General features: G+C 38.6%; 1 protein-coding gene across 13 annotated transcripts in view; it reads right to left on the bottom strand.

The window, feature by feature from the left end:
• Positions 1–19,491, bottom strand: part of SOX6 (SRY-box transcription factor 6) — a 498,819-nt gene that overhangs the window by 49,698 nt on the left and 429,630 nt on the right. For all 13 annotated transcript variants that reach the window (XM_070933721.1, XM_070933755.1, XM_070933739.1 and 10 more), the window contains 3 exons: positions 16,315–16,464; positions 4,599–4,779; positions 1,141–1,331 (listed from right to left, as the gene is read on the bottom strand). In XM_070933721.1, coding sequence (XP_070789822.1) covers positions 1,141–1,331; positions 4,599–4,779; positions 16,315–16,464 — 522 coding nt within the window. The remainder of the gene's footprint in view (positions 1–1,140; positions 1,332–4,598; positions 4,780–16,314; positions 16,465–19,491) is intronic.

Genomic DNA, 19,491 nt, shown 5'->3' with positions numbered 1-19,491 from the left:
CTATTATGACTCTATTGAAAGGCCAGATAACCTACATGCCCTAGCAATATGCCATTAAATACCAATTAGAAGACAGGGTTGCAACTAGCAGGAAGAATTCTTTGTATATTCCTGCTGTGCTTATTGGGAGCATGTCACTAGAAAGGAGATACTAGACAAATGGAGCCCAGTATCCAATCAAGAAAGACAACTCTAATCCATATTGCTACTATTTGTACCATATATTTCTCTAACTTGGGAATTTAATATAAGAAGCCTACAGTTTTTTGGGACAGTACTCACAGAATATGACTGAGGGGAGATAGGGACAGGGCTCTTAATTATTCGTCCATCTTAATCATTTGCCATCCTTCAAATGAAACTTTGGCCAATTTGTGTTACATACATTGATTCTCATACAGTGCAGATTGAGAGGGTGGGGTGAATGACATTCCCTGTTTTTGCCACTGGAGCCCTGAATAAACTTTCCTCATGGAAAAATATTATTCTGGTCAATCCAGTTCTACTTTTTCTTTTTTCCCCTGGACCCTCAAGGACCTACATTACAATCATTGCAAAAAAATGATTAAAAACTACAATATTGAAATTGCTTTCTGGAATTAAGTAGCTATTCACTAGGTAAACCTTGCAAATACCATATTTTTTGGAGTATAAGATGCACTCCCCCCCTAAAAGAGGCTGAAAATTTGGGTGCGTCTTATACTCCAAATGTAGCTTTTTCGAAGCTTTTTTTAGCCCTAACGAGGCGCTAGCGAGTGAAGCGATCTGCGCTTCGCCTGCTTTTCTCACTGCTGCTCCCTCCGACAATCAGCTGTTCTTTAGAAGCTGTTTTTAGCCCTAACGAGATGCTAGTGAGTGAAGCAATCTTCCATGTTTCGCCTGCTTTTCTCATTGCTTCTCTCTCCAATGAGAGAGCAACAGCTTTAGAAGCTGTTTTTTATCCCCAACCAGGCATGCACGTGTGCTCAAAACCAGCGAACTAATGAGCTGAAGCTGACCAGACTAAGGGTGCTAGCCAGATGAATACCTGTAGGCAGATTTTTTTTTCTTATTTTCCTCCCCAAAAACTAAGGTGCGTCTTATACTCTGAAAAATACGGTAAATTTAGCAGCAACAAGGGTGGAAGAGCTATTGTGTTACCTTTTCAGTCCTACAGTTGTTTAGACCCATACTATTCAGGGATGGAAGCTTTCCATCAATATGTGGTTGCTGCTGTTGCTGCTGCTGCTCCCGCTGAATTTGTTCTCTCATCTTCCGAGCCTCCTGAATTGCTTTCATTACAGTGTCCTGGTCCCCAAATAGGGCAGGTGAGTTAAGACTGGAAAGGATGTCTAGAAAAAAAGGGATTATTTTAAGAGTGCATTAAAATATCCTCTTTTCAAGAGATTTATATACAGACACACACACACACACACACACTGTAATTTCAGCTGCTGCACATATTAAAGCTTGTATCTTTAATATTAAAATGGATAGCAATTTTAGATTTGGGCAACAGCTGTAATTTTGTTTTCCATCCTGAGCAATGTTCAATCAGAGATAACCTCTCGTGAAGCAATTAACAAAAATTATTATTATATTAATGATTTAATCAAAACATTTGATGCCTTTTAAAGTGAGAATTTCAGCATATTTTTCAATCCTAGTGCAAAGGATCAAATTGCACCTACACATGTTTTTTGCTTTGTATTTGTAAATTTATTTTATTAACTGATGTTCATGAAAAATTCATATTATGTTTTCTTACAAAGGTTAATATTTCCAAGTACTAACTGATATAACTGATTGCTGTTTCATTTATTTTTCCATTATGAAGCTGACAAGTTAGACCCAAAACATTCATGTTAACTACATTCAGACATGAACCTTATAGAACATAAAAGAATTAAGTCCAGTTCATTTTTTACCACAATGGTCAGTGATTGGAGATGGGAGAGAAAAGAAAATAAAGCTTTTATCTTTTAATATTTTTTTATCATAGAAAGCACCTAATGAAGCAACTTTTGAAATGGAGAATGAGGTACAACTACGATGCAAACTTTCTACGATGCTCTTTTAAATCTAATGTGTATTTTGAATAATATTGGATTGTTGTAACCACGAAATGGCATTTCATAGTATACTGTATCATTGTGGATTATCACAATATAAACTCAAAGGTGCAAATAAATTGAAACAATATATTTTAATTCCAGTTCTGATCAGAAGCAAGTGTGTATGACTATTAAATAAATACTTATTACTTCCACTGTTGGATTTAATTGTATAAAATATTACTTGTCTATGTTTCAATCAAAGCATAAGAATAATTTAGTGTGGAATATTTAAACTACATGCTTTTGCCCAATTTAGGTAGGTTTCTTGAGACTTTAGATTGATCAGGATAACATCTGATGTAATTACAATATATCTGGATTATAGCAGTGTACTTTTTGGATGACTACTTTATAGAGTGCTTAGAAATTATTCTTTGTATGAGACAACAAAAGCAAGCACCAAAGTTGATTAAAAATTTACATTCCAGTTTTTGCATACCCATTGAAATATTAATAATTAATAATGGGCCAACAAATCAGTATCATTTCTGAGCAACCACATAGGTTTTCTCTAGGATGAATTGGCTCCAACCTGATCCTTCAGATCTTCCAATAGTGTATCCATCACTGTCCACCTTATTGATGATCTTCTCTTTCTTTCCACTTTTCTTAGCATCAGAGCCCTCTCTAGAGAGCTCTCTAGACCAGGGGTCCCCAACCCCTGGGCCATGGACCACTACTGGGCCATGGCCTATTTGGAGCCACATGCATGCACAGCTCAATTTACCCAAGTTGAGCTGCACACATGCATGTGTGCACCAGCACATTGCAAGTGGAGCTGCGCACATATGCACGTGCCAGCCCATTGCTCATGTGGCCCAGTTCCCCTTTCCCTCCCACAGCTTGACCACCAAGCTGTAAAGTTTGGGGACTGCTGCTCTATAGGTCTTCACATAATAGGTCTGAAGTAGGATAATTTGAGAGTGGTCATTTGTGCCGTAAGTGAAACTCTGGAGATTTGTTCATTGATTCTTTTTTGTTTGTTTGTTTTTGCTTTCTTGGCTATCCATAGTATTCTCAGGAGTTTTCCCCAACATCAACATTCAAAACTGTCAATACTCTTTCAGACCCACTTCTTCAAAGTCCAATGTTCACTTCCATTGAGTGTCCGAGGGAATATCATTGCCTGCACTATTCTGATCTTTGTAGATATAGGCGTAACAGGGCATCTGAATATTTTTCCCATAGCCATTATGCTGCTATTCTGCATATAGTCTGCAGTGTATCTAACAGTTGTTCCTTTACTGTTGATCCTAAAATGGTGGATGGTTTCTGCCCTTTAATATAGTCATTGTTAATTCTAAATTTGGTTGTTGTGCCTATTGTCATTAGTTTGATCATCTTTATATTTAATTTTAGTTCCAATTTTTCACTGCTCACCTTGATTTATTTTTTTAGAGTAGAGAGTTTACACTTTCAGTAGTATCTTTATTATTTACTTGACCTGGTCTTGTTTTTCTACCAAGATTGGAACTGGTTAGCATTTGGACTGGGAAAATATTCTAAAAGAAGTCAGTCACAAACCAATCTCCACAGAGTTGTTCCATGACATTTTTACTTTTAATGCTACTTATTAGATTTTTATCTGTTTTATATTGGCTGACTTATTTATTACTGTGTGCTGCCCAAAGCCCCCTTTGGGGCAGATGGGCACATAAATTTAAATAGTAAATAGATAAAATATCTGTGCCAATAAATTGATATTTTAAGCTCATATGTGACAATGCAAGCTACACCTCTTGGCCCTTCCGTAGAGAATCTGTATGTGTCTAGAAAATTTTGCCTTTGAGTTAAGGAACTATTTGGAAAGCCAATGCTGCCAATGTCTCAGGGAACAAGTAGCTACCCCATGAACCCAGGAAAAGATGGAGCTTTAAGGAGGACCCGATAGATTTAATAGGACCTCTTTAAAGATGGCCATGCCCAATCTGAAACACCTTTTCAGCCTCAGATGTGAAGAGGCTGTAATGACTATTTATTATATTTAATATAGCCGCCCCAGTAGTAGGGGGTTCAAATCCCGTCACTACTGGTTCGCTCGTGAGTGCACGCGTGTGACGCTTCTGCACATGTGCAGAAGCTTCTGTGCATGCACAGACATCCGGGCGGGTAGGCAGAGCCTCCCGCCGCCACTGCTACCGGTTTGCCCGATCTGGGGCAAACTGGTAGCAACCCACCATTGAGCCGCCCGTTCCAGTGGTCTAGCTGAGCATGACTCAAAAAATTTATGTTTTACCTTTAATTTACCCTTTAAGGTATATTGAAAGGACTACTTTCCCTCATAGATTCCCATGTAAATCTATTGAGATAAAATAAAAATCAAAGGCCTAATAAAAATGACAAAGTTTCCATGCAATAAGCGTCAAACACCTTGTAAATGTTAAGAAACCTCGAATATACTTGGTTTTGTAAAAAAAAAATTATACAAAAATAGGCCCATAGAAGACCAGAGACTCCTCAACCCTATTTGAAATGACCCATATTTGTTCCTTTTTTGAGTACCTAGAGAAGATCCTCTTCCCAGAGTCGCGCCAATAGGACTGGGGATTCCACTTTTATTGCCCACATTCACAGGGCTGGTTTTACACGTAGGGAAGAGGCTCTGCGTTGGCGACGTCGGGGATTTGACAGGTTCTGCTGTCTTGGGTCTAGCAGAGAGATTCAGTGGCTGTGCAGCATCATCCTAGAAGAGTTTAATGTAAATAATTATTAGAAGAAGACAAATGAAGCACATTATCACTTAGGAAGCCACAGCTATTTTACACCTTCCAGACAATGCTGCATTTTCCTGCAATAATAACAAAAGAAGCTAATTATCTACACTCCTTGAAGATTCAATGAAAGGGAAACCTCATTAATTCTTCTGTGCTGTGCCTCTGTTTACATTAACTATGTGGCTAGAGCGTTCTTTTTGACAAATTAAAATCTGAATTAGCTTGCATTACTGTTTAATTTCCTAATGTGTTTTCTGAGATCTAAATTAACCCAGGGCATTCACAAAGAATGATTTAAAAAAAAAAAATCTAACCAGCAATGTTGCAGTGTTTTAACTGTGTCTGCTGAAAACTTCTTAAACTACAATATGGCGTGTATGTTATTAATATGCACATGAATGAGGGGCAGTGTTAGGGTAACAAAATTAAAAGAAGAGCATTGGATGACTTAATTGTTTTAGTTTTATTTCCATAAACTGCAGCTATGATTCTCTTCCCACTCTGTTTTATGAAAGATTTTTCAAATTAAGACTTTTCTAGATGAGATGGGTGGCACATAAATCTAATAAATAAATATAATTTCAATAGAATGTTATTTTCTTCATTTCTTTCAAAAAGTCTAGCAGGATAGCAATGTGCTTAATATTGTTGTAATAGCATATTTACTGGCACGAATCCAAGCCAATGATGAAATGTTTGTATCTTTAGTCTACCAACAGCAACGGACACAGAACATCACAGTAAAGGTCTGTCTATGTGGTCATTCAGAGTTGACAATGATTTGATGATATATAACAACAAAAAAAGAAACAAGAAGGGATGAACAGTTCGGTTTTATAGTTCTTCAGTGTTGCTTATTTAAACTTCCTTGATCAGTTTCTTTTAATCCTGAATGTTTGCACAAACTTTAATGTATTAGGTCAAAAGCAGGGAAGAGAGTCCAGAAGAGGTTCAAGATGCTACTGTACTAAAACCTGAAGCAAAGCTAGCTTGTGTTTATGTGTTTACTGTGATTTATTAGTGGTCTGTTTTGTATTTATATTTTTATTTTATTGTTTTAAAATTATTTTAATTGATGTATGCCACCTTAATTATAATGTATGAGTGGAGTGTTTTTATAAATCTGTCTGTCTGCCTGTATCTGTCCATGAGAAAGAAAACATGCCATATTCCCAAAATTCACATTAATATTTCTGAAGTTTCACTTAAAATTTGCATTATTTTTGTATCATGAATCATATACTGTACTCTGGTGTATAAGTAGATATATGATTTCCATTAAATAGATATTACAAGGTATGCATATACACATACCTTATACACAGAAAAATAAAACAATCTTAATTTCATATTGACTTATTCAGATTCATGATTTTCAAATTATGACAGAAAGTTGCTCAGTTTGTGTAACCTCTGGGTAAGAGTTTTTGAACTGGATGCTATCAATAGGCCAATGACCCTCCATTTTTCTAATCTTCTTATCTTCTAATCTAGGAAAGTAATCGGTACAATATTGTCCAACCTCAGTAATGAGCCAGGTGGCAGAAAAGCAAACTGAAACTAAACCCAGAAAGATTGAGGGTGCGTCGATTAAAAAAAAAATATTTATCTTTGAGTTGAGATAAAGTTTGCTCAGGGTAGCTTTGTATTTCCCCAGAAAGAACAGCTTTGCAGCTTATGAATGTTCCCAAACTGTCCTTGAATTTATAAATGGTGGTTGTGTCGAGGAACTCTTTTCCAGCTGTGACTCTTCTTGAGTTAGCCATGATTAATATCAATTACCTATACTTTGGGTGTCAACCACCTTCATCATTGCAAAGTACTGTATGTGGGAGCATTCTTGAAAAGCACCCAGAAATTGTCATTGGTGCAAAATGTGACAGCCAGTCTAGAACAACTATAAGGATGATATCAATCCTATATGGAAAGACATAATTAACTCACAGTTGCCCACCAGACCACACAAAATATTGGTCCTGACTTTCAACACTAAGTCCTGACTATGTGTCAGCCTTTTGAAGTATGCAAGTTTAGGAAAGAGATATCAGGAATGTTACTTTATTGCCATATAATAAAATAACAATCTTGAAAATCTGAGAGAGATTCTCTCTTTCCCCTCTTATACTAAAGGGTATCGAAGCTGGCCAACCTTAAGTTTTTTCTTCCCTTCCCTTCTAACTATCCTGGCTAAACTGATGTTTACATAAAGGTTACTGAATTCCTTTTTAAGGCTACCTCAGTATTCTTTTATGTATAGGATCACATATTATAAGAAACATTCCTGGTCTCTTCGATGAACCAGGTATGTCCACTGCTAGAATTACAGTATATCTATCTGGTATGCTTAAAAGTTTCTTTTCCTGTGTGATTCCCAGATGAAGAATGTACTCCCTAAGGAAATGGATTTGGCCCTTAAAACCCCAATATTTTGGAGGTGCTAAAAGTACATCTCTTCTTCCAAGCTTTTAACCATTAGACTTAATTGTTCATTTATTTTATTTTACTGAACATTTAGGATTTTATCTGTATTTTGGTTTCATTGTCACTGACCTATAATTTATATTCTTGTTGCTTTTTAAAGGGCAGATTTAAATCCAATAAATAAATAATTAAGAAATGAGACAAAATTAGTTTGAAGAACATCTATCAAAAAATCTGTGCTACTACTTCTGGAAACACAAGAATGGAAAGAATTTGTTCTTTTGATCTTGTGTTCCTCTTTACAATACTATCTTTTGCTGTTCTTCAGAGAGCTTGTACCCTCTACTGAACTTGTTAGCAATCAGCCAGGCACAGCATTTTTGGGATAGCAGAATACTGAGTTTCTGTAATTAAAATGAAAAGAGCCTGGCAACCTGGCTCTTTCATTTAAAGTATGCCCAAAGCTGAGATATGCTGGATAGAAAGGTGCATCATCTATATTTTAGCAGGCAGAACTGAAGACTTCAAAGCTGAGAAATATATGAAAGAATACAATAATACTCTCCATTATCTTATCACTGGCATTCTTCTTGCTGTCAAAATTGCACACAGCACAGCTTACAGCAGGAAATTTATTGAATAGGGCAATTCAAAACTAAGCCATTTTTATAACACTGCACTTTCATGATAGCTTAGTTTTATTATTATATAGTTTAGTTTAGTTTAGTTTATTTGATTTGTATACCGCCCTACTCCCGAAGGACTCAGGGCAGTGAACAGCCAAACAATAAAATACATAAATATAAAAATTTAAAAACCAGATAAAATCAAATCAAATCATTTTGGCCCAGACAAATTAAAACACCCCAATAATTTAAAAACAGATTTAAAATTTACATATTAAAAGAAGGAGGAGATTAGGCCAAGCCCGCTTGATGGAATAAAAAAGTCTTCACAGCGCGGCGGAAGGTGCACAGATCCGGGATCCTCCGTATCTCTGGGGGGAGCTCATTCCAGACGGTAGGTGCCCCCACAGAGAAGGCTCTCCCCCTAGGGGTCGCCAGCCGACACTGTTTGGCTGACGGCACCCGGAGGAGTCCCTCTCTATGAGAGCGTACTGGCCGGTGGGAGGCTATTGGTGGTAGTAGGCAGTCCCGTAGATAACCAGGTCCTAAGCCATGGAGCGCTTTAAAGGTGGTAACCAAAACCTTGAAGCGCACCTGGAAGACCACCAGGAGCCAGTGCAGCTCGCGCAGGAGAGGTGTCACATGGAGCGCCATGTCGCTCCCATTACCACCCGCGCGGCCGCACTCTGCGCCAGTTGGAGCCTCCGGGTGCTCCTCAAGGGGAGCCCCATGTAGAGAGCATTACAATAGTCCAGGTGGGAGGTGACGAGGGCATGAGTGACCGTGCGTAACGAGTCCCGATCCAGAAAGGGACGCAACTGGCGAATCAGGCGAACCTGATAAAAAATCCTCCTGGTCACGGCCATCAAGTGCTCTTCTAAAGACAGCCGTGAATACAGGAGGACGCCCAAGTTGCGAGCCCTCTCCGTGGGGGCCAGTGATTCGCCCCCAATAGTCAGTGATGGCGTCAACTGACTATATCGGGACGTCAGAAACCACAGCTACTCGGTCTTGGATGGGTTGAGCCTGAGCCTGTTCCTCCCCATCCAGATATAGGAATTATACCCTTCAGTGTTTGTGGTAGTAAAATATATAGTATTTTATCAACCAGTCATATTGGATGAAAAATAATGTGGCAAAACTTTTATGCCAATGCCATCCTTATAACTGACACTGCGGGGAGACTGGCCCAGTTATTTCACCTAGTCAAATCAATTCTCATAAAGTATTCAGGCAGGAACATAGAACATGCTTACTAGATTTTGCTAATCATGCTCCACCTGAAATGTGTCAGTTGTATGCAAATATTTTCATCTCTTTTAAACAGTAGCTTTATAGGTATTATACCTTGCTTTTAATGTGGAGAAAAGTAAGGTTTTACACCTAGGCAGGAAAAACCAAAGGTACAAGTACAGATTAGGCAAAATCTGGCTCAAAAGCAGTAACTGTGAGAGGGACATTGGAGTCCTAGTGGATGATCACTTAAATATGAGCCAGCAGTGTGCAGCAGCAGTCAAAAAGGCTAATACAATCTTTGGTTGTATAAACAGAGGCATTGAATCAAAAGCACATGAAGTATTAGTACCGCCTTATAAAGCCTTAGTAAGACCAGGTCTGGAATATTGCAACCAGTTTTGGTCACCACATTACGAAAAAGATGTTGAGACTTTAGAAAAAGTGCAGAGAAGAGCAACTAGGATGCTTAAAGGCCTGGAGACTAAAACATATGAAGAATGGTTGCAGGAACTGGGTATGGCTAGTATAGAGGAAAAAAAGGACTAGGGGTGACATGATAGCAGTATCGCAGTATTTGAGGGGCTGCCATAAAGAAGAGGTGGTCAACTTATTTTCCAAAGTACCAGAAGGTAAGACAAGAAACAATGGATGGAAATTAATCAAGGAAAGAAGAAACCTGGAATTAAGGAGACACTTCCTAACAGTGAGAACAGTGAGAGCCTTGGTAGTACAGGGGTTTAAGGCACCCTGTTATTAAGCTTATTAAGACCAGCTGCCTGCAATTATTGCAGGGTTCGAATCTCGCCAAGGCTCAAGGTTGACTCAGCCTTCCATCCTTTCTAAGGTAGGTGAAATGAGGACCCAGTTTGTGGGGGCAATAAGCTGACTTTGTATAAAATATACAAAAGGATGAAGGCTATTGCTGAGCACATTGTAAGCCGCCCTGAGTCTTCGGAGAAGGGCGGCATATAAATAAAAAAAAAAAAATTATCAGTGGAACAGCTTTTCTTCAGAAGTTGGGAGTACTTCAACACTGGAAGCTTTTAAGAAGAGACTGGACAGCTAGTACTCTCAAATTGTATACAGTCTCCTGCTTGAGCAGGTGGTTGGACTAGAAGACCTCCAAAGTCCCTTCCAGTTCTATTCTGATTGAATTGAAAATACAGGCTATCTTGCCTCATGAAACAATACTTTGTTTTACTATTTGAAATAGATATACTCCTCTTATGTTTGTAGTTATGTATGTTGGCACAGAGCTAAGGGCATTCATTTATACACATAAATTCCTAATATACAGGACTGATTTGAAACATTTTGTTTCCTGACAATATAAGGGAAGTGGCTTTGACTTCTCCTTCGAGATATCTAGGGCAGCTTGTGTATCACAAATAGTTTAATTCTCTAAAACCAGACCTTTACTGCTTACTTTTCGGCTTACTCTTTGTTCATTCTCACTCAAATCAGACAGCACATTTCACATGAACAATGAAGACATATACAAAACTAAATGACAACATTTCAGAATTCAATACAGGTACATAGCTATTTCAGAGACAGGTCTCATACAGTACAAGCAATATCTTTTGTCCAACAAATAGACTCACTATGTAGCTTGTTTGTCAGGCTCTAAATGGGTCTTTGGGAAGATCAACCAAATCAGACTTTCAAATAAGTCTGCCCTCAGAAATAAGCAAGGGTCTAACTCCCTCCATGTCTATGCAGAATTAAACAAGGGAATTACTTGAACAAATCTATTCTCTGCATATCTATTCAGAATGGGTCTTGCCCAATTTACTGCAGCTAAACATAAATAAGATTGTAGTCACCTTATAGAAGATTAAACAATAACCTTTCCATGCAAATAATACAAGAGTAATTTTTTTACACAAGCACACACACATACCCTTACAAAACCAACAATGTAAGCACTTTTTTCAATATATGTAAAATGAGGATGAATTAGTATTTGCAGAGTGCAACAAGAATATACCTGTTCAAATGCAAATTGGGTTTAATGAAACTAATTTCCAGGTAAAAATAGTAGGATTATAGCCCTCTTCAACAAAACTAAATACTGTAATGTACAGTAGAACTGATGGTTTTTATAATTTTTCAGAAGTTTCTGAAAACAGCCTAAAGCTTTTCTCCTACCTGCCCCACTTCTGACCACTGGCGTATAATATACAGTGTAAGCAAAATATCATAAAAGAAAACATAACTTATGCCTCAGGCTGCATCTACCAGACCTTTTCCAAAATCACTCACTTAAACCTATTCACAAATCTCTCTATTTTTCTTATGTCATTTATCAAGCAAATAGTAAAAACCTATGATGCTGATGCAAAGGAAATGGACAACTCAAACCTGAAGATTGGGGGTAATCAGCTAATTGTATTAATATCAAAAAATATTATGCTTCCAAATTCTCCATCGTGAGCATGAGCATGTCCAGAAGAATCCCCCTAGATGGGAATAATAAAAGAAGTACAGGAGGCAGAACAAAGTTAAAAGTTCAAATATAGTATATTTAGACTTCAGTAAGTCATTTGACAAAGTAGACCAAAGCAGACCACAGCCTACTTCTTCATAAGATATGACAATGTGGGATAGACAGTACCACCACCAGATGGCTGACCAACTGCACCCAGTGAACCTCAACCTCATCTATATAAAGGGAGGTATGCAGTGGGGTAGTTCAAGATTCTGTCTTGGTCTCAGTGCTCTTCAACATCTTCATAAATGATCTAGATGAGAGGATAGAAGGAGAATTCATCCAAATTGCAAACAACAAGCTGGGGCTAGCACTTTGGAAGACAGACTCAAAATTCAGAAGGATCTTGACAGACTTGAACACTGGGTCCTTGAAGAAGATGCAAATCAGTGGTGAGAAAAGTAAGATCCTGGACTTAGGCAGGAAAATCAAATGGATAGGTACAGAATATACTTCCCTGGAGAACGTTCACTTCCCTGGAGGAAGCAGTAGACTGCTAAGATATCTAATGGGATATAGTGCACCTCCAACAAAAATCCAACATCATGGGCAAAATGTGTAGAAGATTCTTAGTGCTAGTCAAGATGGTACTTTACAATCACTTTCCACAGTGCACGAAAGATTCAATAAAAGTTTAGGACGTGGTTTGATAAATAAGAAAAAATCAAAAAAGAAAGGACTTCGTAATGACACAATGGCACTTCCCACATTACAACATTTGCAACAGAGGTGGCCCGTCAAAATGACTGGGATGTATCACTGCTTGCCATCAAGGATATGTAACTTGTACTACTTGGAATTATCAGAAATCTTCAATGTGAATCCATAAACTGAAACCAAAAGACATAAGCAAAAATAAATCTCTTGGTATATATGCAACAGCAGTAGACATTACTTCTTGTGGAAACTTTGCGGTAATTGGACTTTCAACAGGGCAGGTGGATAAATACAATATGCAGTCTGGTATTCACAGAGGACATTGTGGTGAAGAAAAAGCTCATGAAGGCTACATAAGAGGTGTAGCAGTGGATGGACTCAACCAATTTACAATCACAATAGAAAGTGAAGGATTGATCAAATTCTGGAAGTTCAAGACCACAACATTTGTTCATTCTATTGATCTCTCCACGTCTCCAAATAAAATGTTGCTTCACAGAGATAGTGACATTCTGGGAATAGCTATGGATGATTTTGGCATCAAAGTTCTGGATACAGAAATAAAAAAACAAGAATAGGTGGCACCTGCCTTAACAGTAGTAACTGTGAGAGATATCTAGGTATCCTAATAGATCACCAATGTGCTGCATCTGCCAAAAAAGCCAATGTAGTCCTAAACTGCATCAACAGAGGAATAGCATCAAGTTCACAAGAAGTGATGGTACCACTTTATACTGCACTAGTAAGGCATCACTTGGAATACACACCATGATACAAAAAAGATACTGAGAATCTAGACAGTGTTCAGGCAAAAGCAACGAAGATGATAAAGAGTATAGAGGCTAAATCATATAATGAATGATTGAGAGATTGGACAGCCATGTGTTGAGAATGATATAGGGCTGTGATGGCGAACCTGTGGCACGCGTAGCCATATCGGAGGGCATGTGAGCTCAGATCAGGAGCGGATGTGCGCGTGGACCAGCTGATTTTTGGGCCTTCTGGGCCCACTGGAAGTAGGGAAACAGGCTATTTCCTGCTTCCAGAAGGCTTGGGGTGTTGGTGGGGAAGGCCCGTTCTTTTCTATCTCCCCAGCCTCCAGAGCCTTTCTAGGAGCCTGGGGAGGGCAAAAACAGCCTTCCCCACACACACCCCAAAGGTTCTCTGGAGGCAGGAAATGGCCCGTTTGCCAACTTCCTAGAAAGGCTCTGGAGCTTGGGAGAGAGAAAAATGGGCCATCGCATGCCAGGAGCGGGGGGAAGGAGTGGATCACACACGCATGCTCAGGGGTGGGGCACATATGTGACTTCCCCCCCTCCTGGCACAAAAAGGTTCGCCATCACTGATATAGGGTCTCCTGCTTGTGCAGGTGTTTGGACTAGAAGACCTCCAAGGTCTTTGCACAACTATAGTACATATTGAATGAAATGAAGGAACTTTTCCTTAGTTAGTCAAATAAAACAAAAGTTATTTATTGCATTGTGTTTAGATCTTTTCTTCTAGAGTTTTTTTTTTTTTTAAATTAAAGACAGGAAGGGATTCTGATTGAGGACTCCCCAATTCCCCTTTATAATCCCTCAACACTTTCTCAAAAGACCAGCAATTGCCATTGTAATCTTCTTATCTGGGATTTAATGGTGACAATAGCAATGCATGACATCGAGAAGGCAAACCACTCCACCCCAACCATAAAAAGAACCTCCGATCTTGATTTACTGCAACTTTATTTACCATAATTTATATTCTGCCTCTATGATTTTTATAAACAAGGCAGTGAACTTTGGGGTATTTCTGGGAGGATTTAAGGAAGGAGATAGGACCAATGATTACTATTCCAATCCTTAAAACTCCTCCAAAATTGGGAGTAGAAAGGTCCCAAACTTCAATACAGCCCAGTCCTGCCAGTGACATCATTGACTTTCTGCAGTCCATTAGAAGGTTTGGGGAAACCTGATTTGTCAAATATATCTCTTCCCTGAGTTACTGGTCTAACTATCTGAAGGACTGATTCTCTTGATATAAAGTTGTCCAAACAGCAATCTCCAGAGAAGGATGACCCCTTTTTATGAGGTCAGCAGGAACATGGGGGAGAGCTTTCCCCTTCTTTGTATCAAGTTGTATCCATGGACTTGTCCAAGAGCTGCTTTTGTATTCTTTCTTTTTTCAGGAAAGGAAACAAGATCTACCTCTCTAAATAGTTTGAACAAGGTTATAATGATTTAAAATATTTAGAGCCTAAGTATATACTGTATGTATGTACTGGGGTTATATGCTGTTACAGAATACCAATTCTGTAACAGCTCACAAACTCAGTAAATAGGAATAAAATATATAAGATCTATAATAATTGTTTCGAAGTAACATAGTGCAAATGAAGCTTAGCTCCCAAAATAAATAATATTACATCCATTTAGGTTCTTTTTTTAAAAAAAAATAGAATTGTAAAAACCAAACGGTTATGTTTGTCCCTTCCCTGCCACCCAGCCCAGTTCTGGGTGCATTCTATTTTTATCTTTATCTTTATCTTTATCTTTATCTTTATCTTTATCTTTATCTTTATCTTTATCTTTATCATCTTTATCTTTATTTACTTTACTTTACTTTACTTTACTTTACTATTTTATTTTAATTTTTTCTATTTCCCCACTTTTATTATTTGTACAAATAACTCAAAATAGCAAGCGTATCCAACACACCTCCTTCCTCCTCTTATTTTCCCCACAACAACAATTGTGAGGTGAATTGGGCTGAAGAACAGTGACTGGCCTAAGGTCACCCAGCTGGCTTTCCTGGCTAAGATGGGACTTAAACTCACAGTCTCTTGCTTTCTACCTTGGCGCCTTAACCATTAGACCAAACTGGCCTTTTAATGGGGGATTTTTATCCTTCATAGTATTACACTTTCCCATATGAGATTGACATCCAAACTGGAGGTCCTTCTAATTCACAACTACTGCTTAAAAAGCAGGTAGTAGCTGGGGCCAAGAAGATCTTTGTACAGGTACTTTTGGTGTAATAGTAGCTTTCCTTCCATGACCAGGACGCCCTTCATTCATGCCTTGGGTCACCTCATAATGAGACTACTGTAATGTGCTCTACATGAATCTGCATTAGAAGCTATAGCTGGTCCAGAATGCATGGTGCATGAAGTGATAGGCGTATCATAATATGTTCATGTATCTCTGCTATTTTGAGAACTGCATGGATTCAGTTCAAGCTGTTGGTTATCACCTATAAAGACCTTCATGGTATAGGGCTGAGCTATTTAAGGGACCATGTGTCTTTATTTCAGTCCAGCTAGTGAGATCAACTGGAAGAGGCACATTCCAGATCCAGCTAGTGAGATCAACTGGAAGAGGCACACTCCAGATCCCATTGATTAAGGCAGCACCTATAATAAACGTTATAAACAATAAGCAGCACCTTAAATTGCACCTGGAAGCTAACTGATAACTAGTGCAGCTCTCAGGCATGATAGATTATGAAGATTACTGTTAGCATCCTGAATGTATTATGGGCAAAAAGGCAGAACTTGAACAACAATAATGATAACATGCAGTGACCAGTCAATAGTTTAGTGAAATTAAAGTATAAAGAGATGTTCTTGTTAATAAAATTATTTTTTTATATATTCTGTCAGGACAAACACATCTTTCAGTAATATCAACAGTAGCGGTTCCTTTAAAAATGAGGAAAATGTGTCCTTGTTTCATCCCGATGGCCTCTTTCTGTATAATAGCAATAGCACTTAGACTTCCCAGTGCTTTACAGCTTCTCAAAGTAGTTTACAAAGTCAGCATATTGCCCCCAACAATCTGGGTCCTCATTTTACCAACCTCAGAAGGATGGAAGGCTGAGTCAACCTTGAGGCAGTGAGAATCAAACTGCTGGCAGTCGGCAGAATTAGTCTGCACTACTGCATTCTAACCACTGCGCCCCCACAGCTCTGTAATAATATAGATTCATCCTTATGTACAGTATCCTTATGTCAAATGAAGCAATGCTAAAGGACAGTGAATCAAGAGGTCTCTGCATGCAGCTGGAATATTCAGGAGAACAAACTAAATCAATACCTTAATTTGAGTTACAGGACTGGTCCCTCTCTTTTCGTTTTTCATCCCAGTTGGTGAGAGCGTCCCTGTCGTATTTGGCGGCTGAGGCGTGGAAGGCATCTTGGTGCCAGGCGATACCTGCATGCTGGCCAACTGAGCGGCATAGAGTTGCTGCAAAACAAGAACAGTTTTTCTCTTTTAAGAGCCCTGGAGCAGAGATTCCTTTTTTTTATTATTGAAAAGTTTTATAAGAAATACAAACATTTTCTCCCCCCCCACCCTTTCCCCCTCCCCTTCTCCCCACCCCACCCCCCTCCCTAGACTTCCCAGAACAGGCACAGGGTATAGCATTCACAAACATAAAGCTAAAATATGCTAACAAATTATTGCATTCATATTCTCCCTAAATCTTTAACTCCTTATAACTCAAAAACTATAAACATAAACTACTTAAAAATATTTCTTTCATAAGCTATATAAATCTTCTTGTTCGGATACTTTTTTTGCATATAGTCAATCCATCCTCCATTCTGATATGTATCTTTCATTTGAATGATCTTTAAGATATGATGAAATTTTTGCCATCTCTGCCAGATGCACAACTTTTAAAGTCCATTCCTCAATGGTAGGTGGATCTTCCTTCTTCCAGTACTGTGCCACCAGTAATCTGGCAGCTGTTATTAAATTCAAAACCAACTTAGTCTCTATTACAGTACAATCCGTGACTATTCCCAACAAAAAGAACTGTGGCGTAAATTTGATTTTTTTCCTTAAAATATTTTGAATAATCCACCATATTTTTATCCAAAAAGCCTTAATTTTTTTACATGTCCACCATATAGGAAAATATGTAGCATCTTCACACTCACATCGCCAACACTTTTTGTAAAAAAGGTTGTAAATTTGGATACATGCAGGCTAATTTTTTGGGGTCTAAATGCCATCTATAAAACATTTTGTAAAAGTTCTCTCTTAAGTTTTGAGCTTGTGTGAATCTTACATTTCTGACCCATATCTTTTCCCATGTATCCAACATTATTGGTTCACCTATATTTTGTGCCCATTTTATCATACAATCCTTGACTAACTCTGTTTCCGAATCTATTTCCACTAATACATTATACAACCTTTTAATATTAAAAGGAGCAGAGATTCCTAAGTGGCAAAGTGCTGTGTTTTGTGTTCCTGGACTCGAGGCATCACACATTTAACCAGCATGATGAAAAGTATGGACCCTTCTGGATTAAAGGTCACAAGAAAAAAACAAACAAACCCTGGGTATCATACCAACAATGCTTCATTTTGTTTTAATGCCTTGCAGTATTTCTCTTACTTGAGGATTACAGGTAGTCTTTGACTTACAACAGTTCGTTGAGTGATTGTTCGAAGTTACAAAGGAATTGAAAAAGGTGACTTATGACCATTCACCTTTATGACCATTATACATCATCTCCGTGGTCACATGATCAAAATTCAGATGCCTGGCAACTGTCTCATATTCATGAATATTGCCTGTCCCAGGGTCACGTGATCATCTTTTGTGACCTTGCATGAAATCAGGGGTGGGCTGCTGGGGGTTCTCAGGGGTTCGGGAGAACCTCTAACTAAGATTCTGTGCAGTTCGGAGAACCTCCAAATCCCACTCCTGGCTGGCCCCGCCCCGCCCTGCCCAGCCCACCCAGCCCCTCCCAGGAGTCCCCACACAGCCCATTTTGGATGCAAGTAAGTGCAGGGTATGCACAGAGCCTCGGGGAGGGTGAAAAACGGGCCTACCGGAAGTTTGGGAAGGCCAGAAACGGGGCTGTTTCCGGCCTCCAGAGGGCCTCCGGAGCCTGGGGAGGCTGTTTTCGCCCTCCTGGAGGCTCGACCAAAATCTCCGCCTGGGGAGGGCAAAAACACCCTTTGCCATGGTGCATGCCCACCCAGCGACCAGGCAGACAACCCCTTGCTAAAATTTTTGAAGCCCACCCCTGCATGAAATCCACCTAGGTCTGGCAGCACCAGTCTTTCTAGTCTGCTCATTCTAAATTCCACTACTGTGTCACACAGACCCTACTCAGAGAGAATACAAAATGTAAGAATTTGCTATAATTAAAGATTTAGATGAATACTGTGGTTGTTGCTCCTCTGGTCCCAATCTTTTTCATGCACAGAAATTACATGCTCCATGGTATTTATTTATTTATTTATTTGCTGTATTTTGCAGCATATGAATTAGTATATTCTTAGTATCGTTCTTTATTAGTTTCATAGACCAGAATATTATTGATGAGCCATTGCAAAGTTCCTAGGTATATTATTTCATAGACAAGCTACATTGGATTACCATAATAGAAGAACACAATTCGGAGGGAAATGTGATGTTGTAAAAGGGCATATATTTATAATAGCTGGGTCTGTGCTTATTTGTTTACTTTAAAAAGTTGTACTTCTTTTTTCCTTATATAGTTTATATTGCTGTGACAAATGCCACGATCCATCTTCAGACACTCTTTACTTGGGAACAGAAAATTGAAGGGGTAGGCAATGTTTTCTCAGTTTACAACTTGTATTAACAAAATGTCTTCCCTGCCATGATTCAGATGTCACGTCTTGCCCCAAGAACCAGCCAGAATGTACCTAAACTGAAGGTTCAGTTTTCTCACTTTGTCTTCTTCAAGGCATATCTCAGATCTACTTGTGTCAGTTATGTTATGTGAGAGTCTAGAGACATACTTAATATGGATTCAGAAAAGAAAGTGCATGACCAAATGAACTTTTATACTTTGGGCAAATCTATTCAAGAATGTCAAAGCAAGGCACTGCGTCATTCTTAGTCCAAGAGCAATATTTTTTCAGAGGCAATTTATCCTCAAATAAGGCAACATGTCGATCATCTCTCAAGAGACACGAGGCTAAAACAGAACCACACCGAGCCTTCTATATCACTATTCATTATGAAATTCACTTCATATGACCTGGTTTTCAGGATCAGGAAATATCTAATTGTTAAGTAATCCAGAATTTCAAAACATTTTATAGCCTTGTAAAGAGATACTCTTTTGTTGACTAAAAATAACCCTCATTTCAGAGTTTTACATAATGGCTGTATTCTGCTGTGGGGTGAAGAACTATGATTATATTAGCCACTGGCATTCAAATCTAATTTCAGTGACTAAAATAGTGATCAAGGTTCCACATGCATATTGACATTTGATA

Source organism: Pituophis catenifer, unplaced genomic scaffold (genome assembly GCF_029215685.1).
Source record: "Pituophis catenifer annectens isolate HBS135680 unplaced genomic scaffold, rPitCat1.0.hap2 SCAF_1, whole genome shotgun sequence".
NCBI classification, from domain to species: domain Eukaryota; kingdom Metazoa; phylum Chordata; class Lepidosauria; order Squamata; family Colubridae; genus Pituophis; species Pituophis catenifer.
This window is presented reverse-complemented; position numbering and strand designations above follow the sequence as displayed.